The sequence below is a fragment of the Herpailurus yagouaroundi genome, unplaced genomic scaffold (genome assembly GCF_014898765.1).
Source record: "Herpailurus yagouaroundi ecotype Mexico unplaced genomic scaffold, PumYag 195, whole genome shotgun sequence".
Classification (NCBI taxonomy): Eukaryota; Metazoa; Chordata; class Mammalia; order Carnivora; family Felidae; genus Herpailurus; species Herpailurus yagouaroundi.
In genome coordinates, this window is record NW_024412426.1 from 4,470,142 (window position 1) to 4,491,668 (window position 21,527).

Genomic DNA, 21,527 nt, shown 5'->3' on the forward strand with positions numbered 1-21,527 from the left:
CTAAACCATGTGCCAGCCATCATTCACTCATTTATTCCTCATAATAACAATCCTATGAGGTATATACTATCATGAAACAGCTAAGTAATTTGCCCAAGGGTGTGCAGTTAGTGACTACTGAAGTTGGGATTCAAATCCAGGTAGATTTTCTCCTGGATTTTCTCCTTTTTCTTCTAGAAAAAGCAGATTTTCTAGATCTGCTTTTCTCCACTCCTCTAAACCCTCTTGATGCGATGCTCCATGTAGATGGTGACAGGGTCAGATACAGAGCTTTGCCATGGGCAGGGAAGGCAAATGACAAAATGGGCAAGAGTAGAATAGGTGCCAGATGGTAACAAATGTGGAGGGAAATTAGATACTGACTGTGATCCAGGATGCCCAGAGGACTCTCAACACAGTCCTTCTTGCTAAGGACATAGAGAAGCCAAATCGTCTCTAAATAGAAAAAGCCTATATACAATCAGAAAGAATGCCCCCTTACAGAAGTACATTCAGGAAGCTGCCTCCGTGCAGAGAAGGAAGTTACTGTTCCGATCTGGCAGAAGACAAGCTTCAACACACACTGGATAATGGGGAAATGAGGCCTAATATAATCTGCCATTTTCTGGTTTCAGGAAGGGGGTGGGACATTTGCAGATATCTGAATGTTCACTATGAACATCTGGAATGAAGGTATGACTGGGACAAGTAAAGAAAGGTCCATTTAAAATTCTACCCGTTGGATTCCCTTTCTAAACAGCTTTGCCATGAGCTATGTAGAAACTTTCATGGTACATGAAGGTATTTAAAAAATGTCTCTGAGTATTGGATAATAAGTCATGCGGAATGTTAAGCAGTGAAATTTGTTTTTTGTTTTTTTCCAGAAATCCATAAAATAAACTTCTTAATGAAGACTGAAGTCCTTTGGATTCCATATTTGGTTATTTGTTTGTTCATTCAGAGAACACAGCTCTATAATTTGAAATATTATCTAAATCAATGTTTAGAAAATCATATTTGCAGGGAAATTTGCAAGTCGAAAAAACAGATTCATTTACAAAGCAAGTAATTATTTAAAATACTAAATAGTAATTCGATGCTTGTTAGCTGCACTCATTCAGGAAATAGCAATACATTTTCAGACTTGCCCTCATGGAGCTTACCTTCTAGTGGGGAGGGAGAAAATAACCAGAAAAAAAAAAAAGTAAAATATAGGACATTTTAGACAGTGGTAAGCTCTAAGAAGAAAAATTAAGTAGGGAAGGGGACAGAGGAGGATGAGGGGGAGGAGGAAGAGGAGGAGGAGGGTGGCGACATGTGGCAATTTATATAGCATGGCCAAAAACGATATTAAAATGCACACGGTATTCCTTAAAGTTTAGGATTACATAGTATTTCACCTGTACTGAGAGGTATCTGATGTATATCTGAGGCATAGATCTGATATACACCACCAAAATAACGTTAAGAGGCAAGAGAAGATGTACAGGGTTTTAGGCTTCTAGATAAGCAGCACTTTTCAAGATTAAACCCATAGTGAGACACCTCGGATTTCAATTTCACTTTAATAATGAATATTTGGAGTCTTTCTATTTGTTTTGTTGCAAAATTAGTTTCCTAAACTAGCAGCAGGGCTAACATTTTCTCTAGAAGACTCTCAAGGCTAGGAACGCGTGCTCTTGAGAGCAGGAACTATGTTTCTTTTTTGTTTTTAATTCCCCGGGGCACCACAGTGTCTGGAACATACCGTTCAAAACAAGTTCGGTACCTGGAACCCACTGAACCCACTGAATGTGCATGTCCAGTAAGTGCTAACTACAGGAGGTGGTCCAAGGGAGAATGTTGAGTCACGAGGTCTGCTCAGGCACAGCACCGTTCACCCGCCTCAGTCATCAGCAGGCTGGGTGTGTGTGTGTGTGTGTGTGTGTGTGTGTGGGGGGGGGGGCGGTTCCAACTTCATAAGGGCAGATTTCTGACGAAATCTCTTACTTGGATTGAAACCCTTTCTGGTGTTTTCCCTCTGCCGAGGTGGCACGAACATCTGAAACGTGGTCCTGTCTGCTGTAAAGGAAGGGTCCGATCTTGACAGACAGCTGTGCTGGGGCGAGGCCAAATTCGTCCTCTGACTGTGGACCTGGCCGTAGGGGAGCCCCTCTTCGTCTGCCTCTTTGTCTCCGGCGTTTCTGCCTACCCCTTGCTCCCAGTCCCGAGTGGCCGAGTGGCCCAGGCCGCCTCTCACCCTCCCGCGCACCCTTTGCACCTCCTCCCCACCTCCTTCCTCCCTCTCCCCACGTCTGTTACTCGGGGCTACAGCATCCTTCCGGGGAGGAGGACGCCTAGCCTTACCTTCCAGCCCCGCCTTCCGGCTTTCGTCCCGGCAAATTTGCTCCCGCCTCCTCCCTCACGGAAGCTCCCCGATTGGCTTACGCGCTGGGAGGCGACTCCCACTGATTGGTCAGCGGGCCGTCACCCGCGGTGACATGACGTTGTTGGGGCGGGGCCTGGCGCAGGGTGACCGCGGGCCTGGAGGCGCTCGAGTACATCTGCTTCGCCTGCGGACTCCGACTACTCGGGCTGAGGTTCGCGGCTCACACTCGGGCTCACTCTGCCGGGGAAAGGGTCGCATGAGCGGTGGGCCAAGGGGTTGGGGTTGGGGTGCAGGGAGGGCCTCGGGTCCTGGGCCCGGGGTGCGGAGGGGGGAGGAGGGCCGGGGCTCGAGGCGGCGCGGGGGACCCCAGGGACATGGTGAAGCTGAACGATGAGGAGGGGGCAGCGATGGCACCCGGGCACCAGCCCACGAATGGATACCTCCTGGTGCCGGGAGGCGAGCCCCCCGGAAAGGTGAGCGCCGAGCTGCAGAACGGGCCCAAAGCCGGCTGCCTGACCCTGAATGGAGTGTCTCGGGACAGCCTCGCTGCCGCGGCGGAAGCCCTATGCAGGCCGCAGACTCCGTTGGCTCCAGAGGAGGAGACCCAGACTCGGCTGCTGCCCACGGGCCCCGGGGAAGAGACCCCGGGGACCGAGGGCTCCCCGGCTCCCCAGACCGCGCTGTCTGCGCGGCGGTTTGTGGTGCTCCTGATCTTCAGCCTGTACTCGCTGGTGAACGCCTTTCAGTGGATCCAGTACAGTGTCATCAGCAACGTCTTCGAGGGCTTCTACGGCGTCTCCTCCCTGCACATTGACTGGCTGTCCATGGTGTACATGCTGGCCTACGTGCCCCTCATCTTCCCGGCCACGTGGCTGCTGGACACCAGAGGCCTACGGCTCACCGCCTTGCTGGGCTCAGGCCTCAACTGCCTGGGCGCCTGGGTCAAGTGCGCCAGCGTGCAGCAGCATCTCTTCTGGGTCACCATGCTGGGCCAGTGCCTCTGCTCCGTGGCCCAGGTGTTCATTCTCGGCTTGCCCTCCCGCATCGCCTCGGTGTGGTTTGGGCCCAAGGAGGTATCCACGGCTTGTGCCACCGCCGTGCTAGGCAATCAGGTAAGGATTAGGGTGATAGATGAAAATCGGATCCTTAAAGAACCACATAAAGTACTAGGCTGTATGAGCTGAGCATATGGATGGACCCTCAGGAGGCAGTTGTGTATAAATGAAGGAAAGGAGATGTGTAGTCATAAGATAGGAGGCAGTCTTGGATTAAAGAGGACGTTCGATTTATTTGTAAGGATAGAACTTTGAAAAGCGGTTTAAAGTGACCACCTTATCATCTTGCTTTGAGAATGACCTATAAGATAATGAACTGAACTGGCCCATATAACCCTAACATCATAGAAAACTTGTCAGCGTAGTAAGGAATGAGACTTAGGCAGGTATTAGGGTCACCCCCAGTGTTTTCTTTGTAAAAGGAAGGTGTTGGATTCTGGGAAGTTTGTTCTCATTTTGAGTGAGCAGCTCCTGTTTTATTTTCATTCATTCATTCATTCATTCATTTTAAAATTTTATTTATCTTTTTTGGTAATCTGTACACCCAACGGGGGCCGGAACTCATGACTCCCGAGATCAAGAGTTGCATGCTCTTCCCACAAAGCCAGCCAGGCGCCCCTCCTGTTTAATTTTATATATTAGCAGTCAGCAGAGTGCCTGGCACATGACACTTATAAATGACAGCGAAATAAATGTTCTGGTGGTAAAGACCTCACAACATTCCTGAATCCACTTAGCGATTGTTAACAGTAAGAAAATGCAAGACAGATCACAGATCATGGAACCTGTTGTAAAAGCGTGGCTTATTTTGTCAATTGTTCCTTAAAGTGCTTCCTAGTCCTTCTAACACAATAGGTTCAAATTCCAGCAGCATTCCAGTAGCATTACTAAGTGGAATGGTGTGTGTGTGTGTGTGTGTGTGTGTGTGTGTGTGTGTGTTGTAGTTGAAGACTGATTCTTTTATTGTTAATACATTTTGCAAGTGGAGTTCTGTGATACTTTCTGTACATTGTATTGAGTGTTCATTCAGCTTGAGTAGAACGTAGTTAAAAGTCTGTAAACCAAGAACTTCACGCAGTAAGATTTAGCTAAAAATCTATAAAAAGACTAGCTCTACATGCTTCCTACTTTTTCTTTATTTTCTTTGTCTAAAAGTACAGAAGAAAGGGTAGCTTGAACTGTAGTTGTTGTGTATTCAAAATAATTTATAGAACTGATATTTTAGTTGGTTGCTTTCATGTGTTTAGATAGGAACTGTTTTCTTAAAGTATTTTTCATTTACAAAATTATATTCAATATTAATACTTCATTGAGCATGACAGAAATATTAACTCCATATCTATGGATTATCTGTTTATGAACAATAAATGGAAATGTTTTCCCATAGGCAGATTTTCCCTCTAACATTTAGCACACCTCTGCCTTCTTCCTATAAGGAAGGTGTTCTCGTCCCTCCTGTGGCTCTAGTAGCTGTGAACTTGCTCATGGCCCCCATCTTCAGCCTAAATTGTGGAGTGATCATTCATAATAATATTCAACATTATTGAATAAGAACCTGGCACTATGCTAAGTATTTTACATGCACTGTGTCCTTGAATTTAATAATGTTAAGGTAGGAACCATTAGTCTCACCATTTTATAGATAAAGAAACTGAGACTTGAAGGGGTAAAATTATTTTCCAAAAGTCACACAGCTAATTGGTGGCAGCATTTATACCTAAGTCCATCTGATTCCAGCATCCTAACTTTTCATTCTCCATCTCTACTGCCAGGTCTGTAACCTGAGAGACCCTTCAAAAAAAAATGCTTATTTATTTATTTTTGAGAGAGAGAGCACAAGTAGGGGAGGGGCGGAGAGAGAGAGGGAGACACAGAATCCTAAGCATGCTCCAGGCTCTGAGCTGTCGGGACAAAGCCCGATGCAGGGCTTGAACTCATGAGCTGTGAGATCATGACCTGAGCCAAAATCGGATGCTTAAACTAGTCCAAGGTACCCCTTGAGAGACTCTTTTTATTTTGTATTTTTATTAAAAAAAATTAAGTTTATTTATTTTTGAGAGTGGGGGCAGAGAGAGAGGGAGAGAGCAAGAATCCCAAGCAGGCTCCGCACTGTCAGCACAGAGCCCGATGTGGGGCTCGAACTCACAAACCGGGAGATCATGACCTGACCCAAAAACAGGAGTTGGACACTTAACCGACCAAGCCCCCCAGGCACCCCAAGAGACCCGTTTTAAAACATAGATCAGGGGTGCCTGGGCGGCTTAGTCGGTTGGGCATCTGACTTTGGCTCAGGTCATGATCTTGCGGTTTGTAGGTTCAAGCCCCACACCTGGCTCTGTGCTGATACCTCAGAGCCTGGAACCTGCTTCGGATTCTGTGTCTCCCTCTCTCTGTGCTCCAACCCCTCTCGTGCTCTGTCTCTCTCTGTCTCTCAAAGATGAATAAATGTTAAAAAAAAAAATTTAAAAAAAAGAACATAGATCAGATCCTGTCACTGCTCTGCTTTGAACTTGCCAGTGATTTCCCATAATACCTAAAATCTAAACTCTACTCGAAAATGTCTTCTTCTGTTCCTTAAACAACACTAATTTTGGATTTTGTGTAAGGGCCTTTGCAGAAACATTCTCTCTGCCTGGAATGTTCTTCGTCTTAGGGTCACGTTATTACATCCTTACTCTCACTTAACTTTCAGTTTAAATTCATTTTAAATATCATTTAGTGGTGTTTCTTGACGATCCCCTTTAGAGTTGCCCAGTCACTCATTACATCCTTATACTATCTCCATATAGCACTTATCCCATCTGATATATTTATATGTTTATGTATTCATTGTTATTATTCATTTCCCAAACCCGCCGTTAGATTCTAAGTGTCATGAAAATAGGCGTGTGGTCTGAACGTATACAGTTGTATCTCCAGCCTTTAATGCAGTTCCTGGCACATTGTCGATTTTCTATAAAATTGTGTTGAATACATGAATGAGCTTCAGACTCATATAGATACTGTGGGGCTGAATATTTCCATATGATTCCACCCATCAAAATTTACCTTGTCTTTTAGTTCATTTCTCTTCCCTTCTACTGCTACTGTCTTAGCTTTGGCCACCTGCAGCCCTTACCTAGAGCTTGCTGACTGATTTTCCTATCTGCAACCCTTGCTCTTTTCCTGCTACTCTGCACATTTATCCCCTGTGGTCTTCATAACATGCACATCTGTTCAGGGTACTCCCTTGCCCTCTGCAGTGGCTTCCTTTGCCTTTAGGATAGAATTCAAGCTCTGTAATGTGACAATGTGAGACCCTCCGGATCTGCCTCCTGCCAGCTCCTCTGCTTCGCCTCTGCACACCCACCATTCCTCACATCCACATTCCGTCACTGCTCTGAGGGGTATTGTCCACAACTTGCAGCCTCTCACAAGGTCATGGTCTTTTCCTTCCTCTGTACATGATGGCCCCTTGATTGGGAACACTCCGGTTTCACTTGGCTAATTCCAATTTCTTCTTCAGATCTTAGCTCCTGCAGAAATCTTTCCTGAACCCCAAGTATATACAAGGTGCTCCTTCAAAGTAGTGTCTTAGCTAGAGTGTATACCCCAGCTTGTATACCCAAACTGTATACCCCAGTTTGCCTGGGATGGTCCAGGTATACAGTTGTTCATTAGGCTAATTACTCATGTAGTCCCTTTCACTCTGAATAGTGTCCTTGTTCAGATAATAGATCACATGATCATCCAGGTTTACCTCTCCATCACTGTACTTACCACACTCTATTGTAATTATTTGTTTAATGTCTCTATTGAGCTTTTTGTAAGGGAGCAAATGAAGTATTTGGTGACTATTAGTGTCTGCCTCAGGTGCCTTTTGGAAACCTGTCTTGGGCCCTTCCTCCTCACCTTCACCCCTGAAAGAATCTATCTTTCTCTGTTGAGCTCCCTTAATACTTTGATTTTATTTGTTTCATTGTGATTATCATATTCAACCTTACGTTTTTCTTACTGCAGTGAAATTCATATTGCATAAAATTAACCATCTTAAAGTATAGCTCAGTGGTATTTAGTACATTCCCAGTGTTGTACAACCATCACCTCCCTCTAGTTCCAAAACTTTTTTATCTCCCCTCAAAGAAGACCCAATACCCACTTAGCAGTCACTCCTCACTCCCTGTTGCTTCTTCCCCCTGGTAACCACTAATTTGCTTTCTCTCTCTATAGATTCACCTGTCCTAGACATAGCATGTAAATGGAATCATACAATATGTGACCTTTTATTTCTGGCTTCTTTCACTTAGGGTGTTTTCAAAGTTCATCCATGTTGTAGCATATATTAGTACTTCATTCTTTTTATGGCCAAATAATCTTTCATTGTATGGACATACCACATTTTGTTTATCCATTCATCTGCTGATAGACATATGGGTTGTTTCCACCTTCTGACTATTGCAGTAGGGTGCTATGAATATTCATGTATAATATTTGATATTTGTTTGAATACCTGTTTTCAGTTTTTGCCACACTGGCGGCACTATTTTACAATCCTACTAACAGTGTACAAGGGTTGTAATTTTTCCACGTCTTGCCAATGTTTGTTATTTTCCAATTTTTTGTTTGTTTGTTTATTACTGCCATCCTTGTGGGTAAGAAATGGTATCTCGTTATGGTGTTGATTTGCATTTCCCTACTAATTAACTTACGTTGAACATTTTTCTTCACGTGTTTGTTGAACATTTATATAGATCTTCTTTGGAAAAATGTGTATTCAAGTCCTTTGCCCATTTTTGAATTGGTTATCTGTCTTTTTGCTGTCGAGTTGTGAGAGTTCTCTATGTATTCTGGATAGTAGACCCTTCTTAGATATACGATTTGCAAATATTTTCTCCCATTCTATACATCATCTTTTCTCAGCCTTATGCTGCATATTCTTATTCCCCTTTTTGATTGTAAGCATCTAACGGGTAAGGACCGTACCTTATACATCTTTACAGCAGACTCATTCAGATAGTAGGAGTTTGTTGAATAGGAAAGACATTTGTCAGCACTTACCCTTTCACATTAGAACATGGTGCTTTAGGGTTTACACCTGACACCTCAAATACTGGCTGTCTTCTCTGTGTTGTAATAATTGCCAGTTTGTCCTTTTTTTCTCTTATACTAATGGCTATTAACAGGGTTATTTATTTTACAGCTTGGAGCTGCCATTGGCTTTTTGCTGCCACCAGTGTTAGTGCCCAACACGCAGAATAACACAGATCTTCTGGCCTGTAATATCAGCACCATGTTTTATGGAACATCATCTGTTGCCACGTTTTTATGTTTTTTAACAATAATTGGTGAGTGAATTTTTCCCCCTATTGCTTAAATAGATAAATGCATGACAAACACATGAAAATAAAAATAGCTAACCCTCAACATTTGTATGCTAATATCTCCAGTGCCATTTGCTTGTTTCATTCTTGCTGTTGCCCTTGTTCAGATAACGAACGCTACAACTCTAGGGATATGTTATGGTCGGCTACATCTCTTTAAATATTGTAAAGGTTTGAACACTAATTCATCTAATTTACCTCCCTACTAACTTTTCTTCCCTGATGACTGTTGTTGCAAACATATTAGCTGCCTCCTCTTTGCATACTCCTCTACGTGTTCTGCATCTTATGCTAACATAGCCAGGAACAAGTTCTTCTCATGCTTTAAATGATGCAAATAGGCTACAACTTTTTTTTTTTTAACGATAAATCCCTCCAAGGATCCCCATTTTAACAATTAACTGGATCTGAAAATGTTGACCAGTGCACGATCCTGGGCAGCAGCAAGCTGTTCAGCAGAATCTCAGACCGGCAACCGTCTGCTTGTTAGGCCACTCCAGCAAAGCCCTGCTGCCTCCAGTCGTCACTGAGTCCTCTCGTCTGGGCCTGTCTCTTGAAGCAGTCAGTCAAAATCAGCTGCAAGCAGCCATCAGCAGTTTGGAAGAAGGTTTGGGAAGGTCTGCTTTTTAAAGTTTATTTTTATTTTTTTAATTAAACTTTTAAATTTTAATTTAATTTTTTTAGAGAGAGAGAGGGAAAGAGAATGAGCAGGGGAGGGGCAGAGAGAGAGAGAGAGAGAGAGAGGGAGAGAGAGAGAGAGAGAGAGAGAGAGAGAGAGAGAGAGAGAGAATCCCAAGCAGGCTCCACACTCAGCATGGAGCCTGATGCGGGGCTCGATCCCACGACCCTTGGATCATGACCTGAGCCGAAATCAAGAGTCAATGCTTAACCGGCTGAGCCACCCAGGTGCTCCTAAAGTTTATTTCTAATGGGAAACAATTTTGATTTCAGGCAAAAGGATAGGTTTTTTTAAGTAATATGTTTGCTAATATAACTATAATATTGCCCTTTGGGCACTCAGTATTGTTTAAGACTCAGTATGTCTTAAATTGATTTGAAGAAGAAAGCAACTTTAAAGTAAAAAGGCCATCTTTTAATCATTAACATTACATCAAGTTGCATTATAGCTGGAGTTTTAAAATTTATAGATTAATTTTTACCACGGCTATACTAGTAATGAAAAATTCAAATTTTGTGATCTCCAGATATGAAATCTTTCGTTTTCAAAGAAATGTAGGCTGAAGACAGTTTTGATAGAGACTGCCTCTATAGGTGAACTGCCCATATATTTAATCTCCCAAAGATAATGAACAAAATACTCTCTTGGTAGCATATAAAGTATGCTGACACGTCCAACCTACTTACGGTTGGTTTTTATGTTTCAATTAGGGAGTGACACATTTGCCCTGTACAGACTACTGAAAAAGGACAAATTATCCCTGTACTATTTTAGCAATTTAACAAAGATATAAACAAAATCTACAGTTGGCCCTCCAACAACATGGGTTTGAACTTCACAGGCCCACTTATACATGGGTTTTTTATAGTCCTAGTATTTTCTCTTCCTTATGATTTTCTTAGTAACATGTTCTTTTCTCTAGCTTGCTTTATTTTAAGAATACCAGGGGCACCTGGGTGGCTCAGCTGGTTGAGCGTCCAGCTCTTGATGTTGGCTCAGGTCATGATCTCGTGGTCGTGCGATGGAGCCCTACATGGGGCTCTGCACTGAGCATGGAGCCTTCTTGGAACTCTCTCTCTCCCTCTGCCCCTCTCCCCTACTTGCTCTCTGGTCAGCAGTAGGCTATTAGTTATTAAGTTTGGGGGGAGTCAGAAGTCATTCATGAATTTTCAACTGTGTAAGGGATTGGTGCCCCAAACCCCCACATTGTTTGGGGTTAACTGTTTATTTTTTAAAAACAAACTCTTAAGTCTACTTTTCTGGTAGCTGTATTTGATTTGCTAAATGAAATGTAGTTTATATACATTGTGCATAAATGGATCCTCTGTTAGCACTAGGGATTATTAAAAATGTAAAACCCTCTTTCCTTTGATTGCTTGTGTTATCTTCACATCAGTTCTGGTTTTCCTTTTTCTATTGTCTTCAGTTGCTTGTCTCTTTGGAAGAAGTGAGAGAACAGGTTCTATAGGTGATATCTATACATATGAAATTATGTGTATGACGCATATGTGTTTAAGCATATCTATATGAGATGCTACAAAGATAAGATACTTATTTGTCAAGGAAGGGGACAAAAAGGCAATAATAATAGGTGTGACCGTTGACATGGCACCCTGTGTTATTTGAGAAATTAAGAGACCTATTCATGTACATTATTGCTTATTTATATACTCATGGTCTGAATCGACAGTGGAAATGGAGCAGGGAAAAAAGGACTCACTGTCAAATTTTGCTTGGTGACCTGTAATCTTAATGTTATGATGCCAAGCATAGAATAAATGCAAGATAATTTACAGTTGTGACCTGAAAGTCTCAGGTTGAAATTGTGATACTTAAACAAAAAATGTACTTATTTTTCTTATTCCCAAATATTTGTGATTGAGGGAGATATGGGCTATTTTTAAAATCCCTACTCAAATGTCCTTAATCACTAAGGGACAGTCCTACTTCCCTCGAAATTCTACCCATAAATACTTTGGAAGCCCAACCAAATCTGGTAAAGTAATTTGGCTTTGCTGATGCTTTTCAGCAACGTGTCATATACTGAATTGGTATTCAGCAGTCTTTCAAAAATGCTATCTTGAGGCTTCATGCCATGTAACCCTCCTGCCTTCCCTCATGGAACTTACATGTGAATGTAATCCGTCTAGCATTTCTAGGAATTAACCCAAGCCTTCCACTGAATTGCACACTAATACCTCATTCTTCACACCCCACATGATTATACCCTCTAACATGTGGTTGTTTGGTAAGTACCGAACGTGTTTAAAGGCACGTTACATGCTGTATCCTTCAGTCTTCACAGCCGTATGAGGATGGTACTATTATCATTCCCATTTTATAGATGAGGAAAGTGAGGCACAGAACGTAAGTGAATTTAACCTATCCATGGTCACAGGAAATACTGAAGGTGAAATTTGCACCCAGGTACCCTAAGTCCATATTTAAAATGTTATGTATAAAAATAGGTCATTTTAATTTTTATTTACTTTTGTTTTTGCTCCACTTCAAATTGCTCTTGTATAAGTGGTGATGCTGTTGTATTTGAAAGCTGTTCTTGTGAAGCACAGCAGTAAACTATATCACTTAACTCAAGTATGTGTGTTAAAATGCTTACCATCCTGATTCACTAACATGAGTGAATGAGAGAAACCAAAAGTAATGGCAATCAGCATATTTAATGTTACGGCACTTAAACACATGAATAAAGAACATGTATGCGTAATTTTACTTTTGATTCTTATGTTCAGGATATTTATATATAGGCTGCTATTATAAACTTTTAACAGAAATATGTTTCACCCAGGCTATGAGAATTTCAAGCCCCTGAGATAAAGTCTCTGACTTCTTAAAAATAAATATTCCTCAAAAAGACAATGTATTTTGTGTAGCATTCAATAATTACAAAATTATTTTGCAAATGTCACATAATCCTCATAGCAGCTTGTTGTTATTTCCATTTTATGAATGAGAAATCTATAGTTGAGAGACAGGAATTGACTTCTTCAGAGTTATACAAAATATGAGGCAGAGCCAGTATTCAAACCTTTACATGTCTTCTAATAAGCTAATATGTGTAATGTCTGCTTGAATCAAACAAGGACAAATAATGAAATCAAAAGGTAATGTTATTACCTAATTCCAAAAAGTAGAAGTACTCCTAAACACAATAGATATGCTTATTCATCATGGGAGAAAAAGTTTGAATATGGTGCCCCCCAAATCCTTTGGCTACTTTGGAGAACAACTGCTTTAATAGTTTATTACTATCACTATTATTTATTATTATTATTAATTATTATTATTATGTAAGCTCTGTGCCCAGTGTGGGGCTTGAACTCACGACCCTAAGATCAAGAGTCGCATGTTCTAACAACTGAGCCAGCCAGTTGTAGTTAATCATTTTATTGGCTCACGCTTTTGGTGGGGAGAAGAAAGTAGAAGACTATTGCTTTTTAGTTTTCAAGGGAGATAGAAAAGCCATATTTCATCATTTGAAAGAATTAGTGCCAAGTGAACAGGGGCAGAGACCCTGTTTTCTGTTCCTCTGTTTCCTTTTCTTCGTATAGAATTAAACCTGACTTTAGTGTATTGTATAGCTAATACAGGCCTGATTTTATCCAACAGGGCAGTTAATTACCTGAAACTAAACGATAACACGTGTATTCAGGAAATAAATTTAGTAGAGTTGAAGATTAATAAGAATTGTTTTCATTTTGAATTGGAGTTCAAAGCTGAGCCTTTTATACTTACTTTACCAGAGTAAATAAAAACCTAAGAGGCTTAAGACTCACTCAATCCCCATGACTCCCTTGTAAGCATGGTTTTTACATTCTAAAGTTTTGTTTTACAACTGTGTGAGTTGTGTATTACCAATATTAATGAAAAGAGATATCTCCTATCTTAACTAGGACACAAAGAGACTTTCAGGAAAGGACAACAGACGCCCTCCACAGTGCAAGGAGCAGATAGGGTGAACGGAAGAGGAGGGATTGCAACAACTTAAACATTTTATGTCTACCAGTCCAGTCCTCTGATGTAAGCATATTAACCAGTGAATATTCATGAGTATGTCTCCTCTTGAATTAGTTGTGACACCTGTAAAAATAGAAGTCTGTTTTAGTTTGGTTAAGTTTTCAGTATATCGTAATTAACTGATGTTTTGGTGAGCTCTGCAGCTATGAATCCACCTGGACCTGTTTCAATTCTAGAGGTGTAATTAGATCAGTTGATAAATTTCATATCAAAATTTAAAAGGAAATAGTTAACTAACTCAAGATAATCTTCTTAGAGTCCAATAACAGGGGCGCCTGGGTGGCTCAGTCGGTTAAGCGTCCGACTTCCACTCAGGTCACGATCTTGCGGTCTGTGAGTTCGAGCCCCGCGTCGGGCTCAGGGCTGATGGCTCGGAGCCTGGAGTCTGCTTCAGATTCTGTGTCTCCCTCTCTCTCTGCCCCTCCCCCGTTCATGCTCTGTCTCTCTCTGTCTCAAAAATAAATAAATGTTTAAAAAAAAAGTTCAATAAACATATCGGTTTGCTTATTTCTGATTTACCTCCAATTACAAATTGAACTAAATTTAGAAATGGAATTGTTGACTACCTACTATGATAAAAATTAATCTTGCGTAACTGAAAATGGAATAATCAGTGAGCAAGGTTGTGGCATGTTATTGATGGTTTTGCAGTTAAGTCATGTGAACTGGCCAAATCTCTGAGTCGTAGTCAGTTTTGGGGGACCAGGAGGACATTCCTCACTTAAAAATCAATGAAACTGAAAGCCTCACTATAAGACTCTCACTACCTCTTTAAATTTAAACTGATTTAGTCCACTCACTAAATACGTGTATTTAATTTCCTTTTCATGTCTGTTTGTAGCATTCAAAGAAAAACCTCAGTATCCGCCAAGTCAGGCTCAAGCAGCTCTTCAAAACAGCCCCCCTGCTGAGTACTCCTATAAGAAATCAATAAGGAACCTATTTAGAAACGTTCCCTTTGTCCTTCTATTGATCACTTATGGTAAGTGGTTTTCTTTTATTTTCTGCGATGTCTCTGTAAACCTTTGAGCATTGTAGATTATTTTCGTTTAATCTAGTGGTTTGAGCTTTAATGAGCTAGGTTTGTTAACTGTAAAAATAATCACGGCACAGTCATAAATTTTGAACTAAAAGTGAAAACTTCAGGATGGATATTCTTACACGTTTTTAAAACAAAAACAAATAATAGATCTCAAATAGACAAATTCTGTCAACTTTTTTGTTTCCACAGAGTATTTTAAGTCCTTTATAAATTACCATAAGCTTATGGGAAACGTCACCAACAGCTCCCTTCTCTGACCCTGTGCAAACTGGTGTCTTGTTTGGACCTACCCAGTCAGGACTAGACACTAATGCGATCACCTTAGCCAGTTCTAACTTGAAAAAGAATTCTCACCCTTCTAGATATTTCAGGACAGCTGACAGATACTCCTCTGACACTGTGGCCTTGACTGCAGGCACCAACATATTTGCCTCCCTTCAGAGTTTGCTGACAGTTCATTCTTTGTTTTCCTTAAAAACATTTTTTTAAGTTTATTTTTAATGTTTATTTTTGAATGTTTAATGTTTATTTTTATTAATGTTAATGTTATTTTTGAAGACAGAGAGTGAGTGGGGGAGGGACAGAGAGAGAGGGAGAGAGAGAGAGACACAGAATCCGAAGCAGGCTCCAGGCTCCGAGCTGTCAGCACAGAGCCCGACGCGGGGCTCGAACTCAGGAGCCGTGAGATCATGACCTGAGCCAAAGTGGGACGCTTAACTGACCGAGCCACCCAGGTGCCCCTGTTCTTTGTTTTTCATGTTAACTCTGTTTGTATCAACTGCCAACACCCCTTATTTCTGTCTTGTCTTCAGAAGTCACTCACTGCTGTTCTCTTTTTTACATCTTTTTGGGAGTGCACACCCTAGTACATAACTGTTTTACAAGTGGTTAAAAATTATGCCCGCATCTAAACACTCACCCTTTTACCAGGATTACTTCATCTTTTTTTTCTTTTTTTTTAGTACAAATTGTTGAACACCAAAGTAGAGTGTTTAGTATGGTGAGTCCCTATGTACCCATCATCACCCAGCTTCAATGATCAGCATTTCACCATTCTTGCTTTATTTCTTTCCTCTACTTTTTTCCTGGAATATTTTTTAAGCAGATCCCCAGATGTTATGTCATATCATCATTAATGCTTTAGCATGTCATAGTTCCTTATCTTAATTTTGCTGGTTGCTTCTGTTGGTTAGCTTAACCCTAAAACACATAACTGGGAAGTAGAGTAAATACAGTGGGCCATTTTTATCTATAAGAACAAATTCGTTTCTGTAGCCTATCATTTTTTTTTAATGTATGAAATTTATTGTCAAATCGGTTTCCATACAACACCCAGTGCTCATCCCAAAAGATGCCCTCTTCAATGCCCATCACCTACCTTCCCCTCCCTCCCACCCCCCATCAACCCTCAGTTTGTTCTTTTAAGAGTCTCTTATGCTTTGTCTCTCTCCCAACTCTAACCTCTTTTTTTTTTTTTTCCTTCCCCCTCCCGCATGGGTTTCTGTTAAGTTTCTTAGGATCCACATAAGAGTGAAAACATATGGCATCTGTCTTTCTCTGTATTGTACCCTATCATTTAAGGAAGAAAGATTCCTACCTTCTTTTATCTCTCACTGTTTCCCAAGACAAAACTTTCTTTCAGTCCATTTATAACCAACCCCTTGTCACAGACACACACGTACACAAACATGCCTCCACGTGCATATACGCTGTTAATACGAGTCTCTGTAATTTTGTGCCATTACTTCTTTTACCTGAAATGTGCTCCTTTTTTCCACTAAGCGATCGTACAAGGGCCAACTTAATGTTTGCCTCACTTATTGTTCATTTTGTTATTCATTGATTTGTTTATTCCATCAGTAATTATCAACATTGACTGTAGAGTAGTGCTGTAGATACTGTGTGGGCTAAAAAGAAGCATAGTATGTGATTTCTTCCCTGAAGAAATTAGAATCCAACTGGGGACGTAATATAAACATCTAAAAAGCGAACAACAGTTTAAGAGTCATTTCTTTTGTAACACATCATTTAGTACTTCCTTGATTATACATAAGTGATAAGGTGAAAATTTTTTATTTTTTTTGAAATTTATAAAGGACTTCCCTATATATTATTTTATCTAACTTTTTTGAGATAGAAATATTATACCTATTTTATAAAGGATCAGAGTTCTCTTTTCTTACTTCTAAATTTTATTTGTACAAAATTTAGTAGGTTACAAAGGATGCATAGTGCACACAGTATAAAATTCACAAGGTAGAAAGGGCGTACAATGAAAAACCAGTCTTCCCCCATCTCTGTCCCCAGGTTACCTCTCTGTTTCCAGGGAGTTCCCCTCCCTGGAGACAATCACTGGTATCATCTGCTTCCTTGTGAGGCTGGTATAACCTTGATACCAAAATCAGACAGGAACAGTGCAAGAAAAGAATTATAGGTCAATTTCACTTATGAAAAAAATGTAAAAATGCAAAATAAAATATTAGCTAAGCTACGTTAGCAATTTTTAAAAATGACAATACATCCTGGCCAAGTTTGGTTTAAGAAAGGATGTTGTACTAAACTGATTTAGCACTAGAAATTCATGAATATAATTTATTGCAGTAAAAGATCAAAGAGGAAAATTTGCCCAATAGCTGAAGGAAAAGCATTTGATAGAATTCAATACCCGTTGATTAAAGACCTAGCAAACTGCAAAGAAAAATGAACTTTATGAATCTGATAAAGTTTACCTACAAAAACTCTCTACCAGACATCATTCTAAAGGCAGAACTTTAGGAGCAGCAGTATCTTTTAAAGCAAGGATGTCTGTGCCATCGCTTTTATTCATCATCCAGCTGGAAGTTCTGGCTGGCTCACTAACACAAAATTTAAAAGTAGATGAGTTGAAAAGAAGAAAGTTGCTATTATTCATAGATAATATGATTATATACACTATAATCAACTATGTTGATTATCAAAAGTCATCAAACTATGGCCTATGAGTCAACTCTGTTGCCTGTTTTTATAAATAAAGTTTTGTTTGTTTACATATTGTCTATTGCTGCTTTTGAGCTGCAAGGGTAGCACTGAGTAGTTGCATAAGAGACCCCAGCACCTGCAAAGCTAAAGATATTTACTGTCTGGCCCTTTGCAGAGAATGTTTACTGACCCCCTGATCTATAAAAATAATGCAAGAGAACCTACAGATAACTATTAAAACTAATAAGAATGAGTTCAGCAAGATTAGTAGATAATCTGACAATGTGAAAATATCAACTACATTCCTGTGTACTTATAGGAGTTGTATTCCTTTTTAAAAAGATGTTTATTTCTTTATTTTGGTGGGTAGAGGGGCAGAGAGAGAGGGAGGGAGAGAATCCCAAGCAGGCTCCACACTCAGGGCGGAGCCCAACCTAGGGCTCTATTCCATGAACCATGAGATCATGACCTGAGCCCAAATCAGGAATCAGATGCTTAAATGAATGCGCCACCAAGGCACCCTGATAAGAATTGTATTCCTATAAAAAGATATTTGTATAACAGCAGGCAACACTATAAGATGTCTAGGAAAAAATCCAACAAAAGAACTTTGTAAGTTAGAAAATTAGAACGCATTAAAAGACAAGAGAAGACCTCAAATAAATGGAGAGCTATGTTTATAGAAGACTTGAGATTATAGTGATGGCAGTTAACATTACAAAACCACTGTATTAATAATTGACAGTTGCAGATTTGGATTGACAGAAAAGCCAGATACAGACACTAATTAGGACACTAAACAGAATTTACTTGTTGAAGGAATTAGAAAGAAGGGGTTGGGAAAAACCGTGGAGATTAATAATAATCCCCAGGACAGTTGGAAAACTTTCTTGACCTCATAGTCTTCACCAGAGGAGTAAGAGTTAGGGATCATAATTTTGAATGAGTCACATCACACCTTTTTAGCAGTGCACCTGTCTCCCTCCATGTCTAGTATTACATATTGAAAGTTGGAGCAGAGTTGCACATGGGATGGTCTGGATAGGGACTATACTCCTGAGATAGGTTTTCAGGGTTATATACAATATCCAAAACTTAGGAACCAAATAGTCCAAGCTAACATTGTTTTTGAGGTAGGGCTATTTGGAGAAAATTGTATCCCTTACTATGCCAACTATTGCTACTTGCTATCTGAAACTCAGAAAAATAATATATTCTAGGCTCAGATAACAATATCTCTTGCTATTATAATTCTTATCCAGACTCTTGCTATCCTTACTCCGGTCTGGAATAGATTCAAGATCCCATAGGATACAGTGCAGTAGAGGACCCCCAGGCCAGAGCACAGGCCTTCTTTGTTTTCCTTGGCCTCTCCAGGCTAACCTAGCTGGGTCCCTATATATTCCTGAACTCAATGGGACATGAGCAACAAAGGCCAGTTACTCAGGGTTTTTTGATATGATCTTTAGATAGCTATAGGTCTCATTTTGCAATCTTCTGTATACACAGGGTTTGTAATGGAACTTGACTACTTCTAAAATTCCTGTGAGAGAAGTAAGGGCCAAGAGCAAAGATAATTTCATTGAAGACCAAGTTGAAGGTGCATTCTTATATCAGGACATATAAAACAATGATTATTAAGATGCCGTGTAAAATCAAGGGACAGACCATTAGGTTACCGCAACAGAGTAGAGATCCCAGCGATCTACCCCTGTGTCTGTTTGCAGGCTAGGTTGTATTGTAGCAATGAAGTTCTGCCAAAAAAACCTCAGTGGCATAACACATCAAAAATGTATTTATTGCCGATACTACATGTCCATTGTGAATTGGCAGCAAGGCTCTGCTCATCAGTTAACTCAGGGATCCAGGATGACATCTTGGCACAGGCTGTTGTGATTACTAGGACAGCAAATGGGTAACGTCACTTTTGCTCACATTTAAAGTCATATGGCCATGGCACTAGGTACCTGGAAGGAAAAAAACCACTACACAGTGATCCTCCCTTGTGCCTAGTTTCCTCTTCTGTGGTTTCAGTTACCTGTGATCAACCGCAGTCAGGAAGCAGGGGCAACTCCTTCTGGCCTGTCCACAGAAGCTCAGCGGTAGCCTGACACTCCGTCACACCATGTCGTTCACCTCACTTCATCTCATCACACACACTTTGTCTTTAATCCACAGTAAGGTGAAAACAGTACAATAAGATTTTGAGAGAGACCATATTCACATAGCTTCTATTACTGTATATTGTTATAATTGTTCTGTTCTTTTATTAGGTACTGTTGTTAATCTCTTACTCTGCCAATTTATAAATTAAACTTTAATATAGGTGTGTATGTATGTATAGGAAAAAACAGTATGCATAGGGTTGGTGCCCTCTGCAGTTCCAGGCATCCACCGGGGGACTTGGAACGTATCCCCTGCACACAAGAGAGGACTGCTGTATTTGCAGTCATCTCCAATGACTAGAAGGTGCATATATGAAAACTAGATGTTTGGTACAAGAGAAACTATACAGCGAATTGTCCTGGGATAATTGAGCAATAAAGTCAAATTAGCTCTCTATGTCATACCATGAACAAAAAATGAATCGCAGTGGATTAAAGACCAAAGGGTAAAAATTAGAACTTTAAAGTTTTAGAAGCACATGTTTTAGAAACTGGCTTTAGTATTCTTAAAAAGAATCTCTCATGTAAAAAACACAAGGGCACCTGGCTGGCTCGCAGAACATGCAGCTTTTGATCTCGAGGTTGTGAGTATCAAATCCCACGTTGGGTATAAAGAGTGCTTAAAAATAAAATCTTGGGGCATCAGGGTGGCTCAGTCAGTTGAGCATCCAACTCTTGACTTCGGCTCAGGTCATGATTCTAGGGTCGTGGGATCAAGCTGCATGTTGAGCTCTGCACTGAGCATGGAGCCTGCTTAAGATTCTCTCTCTCTCTCTCTCTCTCTCTCTCTCTCTCTCTCTCTCTCTCTCCTTCTGCCCCTCTCCCCCACTTAGACTTCCTCTCTCTCTAAAATAAAAAAAATAAATGGGGCACCTGGGTGGCTGAGTCGGTTAACTATTCGACTTCGGTTCAGGTCATGATCTCATGGTTCGTGTGTTCGAGCCCCACGTCGGGCTCTGTGCTGACAGCTCAGAGCCTGGAGCCTGCTTTGGATTCTGTGTCTTCCTGTCTCTCTGCCCCTTCCCCACTCACACAATGCTCTCTCTCGCAAAAATAAAAAATTAAAATTAAAAACAATTGTAATAAAATAAAATCTTAAAAAATAATAAAACATAAACCCTAAAGAAAAAGATTGATAAGTATGATTACATTAAGATAATGGTCTTTTCTAAAAAGATATCACGGGGGGCCCTGGGTGGCTCAGTCTGTTGAGCATCTGACTTCAGCTCAGGTCACAATCTTGCAGTTCATGAGTTCAAGCCCCGCGTCGGGCTCTGTGCTGACAGCTCAGAGTTTGGAGCCTGCTTCAGATTCTGTGTCTCCCTCTCTCTCTCTGCACCTCCCCTGCTCTCTCTCTCTCTCTCTCTCTCTCTCAGAAATAAGTAAACAGTAGAAAAAAATAAATGAAATGAAAAGACACCATAAAAAGTGAAAAGACAAGACATAAAGCATGAGAAAGTGTCTGTGGTGCATATAACCAACAAAGGATTATCACCTACAATGTAAAAATAGCTCATACCACTCAGTGAGAACAAACAATTTAAGGGAACCAGAAGGCCTTTATGTGTTTATGTATTACTCATGTATGATGCTAAACCTTATTACTTATCAAAGCAATGCAAATCAAGACAGAGTAAGAAATAATATTACATGTATTCAAGTTGGCAAAAAAATAAATATTTTTTAGTCTAGAGAAAACAAATATGGCAAGAATATGGAGTAAAGGAACTCTGTGAGTAGTATAAACTGATAAAACTCTCCGAAAGACCAATTTGGCTCTATCCAGAAAATAGACATTCTGCTCCTAGATATAGACTTAGAGAAATCCTTATATGTAATAACAAAAACATAATATTCATTGCAATATTATTTTAAATAGCAAAAAA

General features: G+C 40.4%; 2 protein-coding genes across 3 annotated transcripts in view; one reads left to right on the top strand and one right to left on the bottom strand.

Moving 5' to 3' along the window:
* The window catches only part of SPATA45 (spermatogenesis associated 45), a 31,438-nt gene extending 28,563 nt beyond the window's left edge, over positions 1-2,875 (bottom strand). The window contains exons 1-2 of one of the 2 annotated variants that reach the window (XM_040446420.1): positions 2,788-2,875; positions 2,326-2,584 (exon numbers count right to left, since the gene is read on the bottom strand). The gene's annotated coding sequence lies outside the window, so the exon portion shown is untranslated. Of the gene's footprint in view, positions 1-1,968; positions 2,162-2,325; positions 2,585-2,787 lie in introns of those variants that run through there. The other variant, XM_040446423.1, reaches the window with a different exon arrangement.
* Positions 2,673-21,527, top strand: part of FLVCR1 (FLVCR choline and heme transporter 1) — a 35,426-nt gene continuing 16,571 nt past the window's right edge. Inside the window, exons 1-3 of the mRNA XM_040446418.1 lie at positions 2,673-3,459; positions 8,582-8,726; positions 14,318-14,458. Of these exons, the coding sequence (XP_040302352.1) occupies positions 2,722-3,459; positions 8,582-8,726; positions 14,318-14,458 (1,024 nt within the window). The 5' untranslated portion in view covers positions 2,673-2,721. The remainder of the gene's footprint in view (positions 3,460-8,581; positions 8,727-14,317; positions 14,459-21,527) is intronic.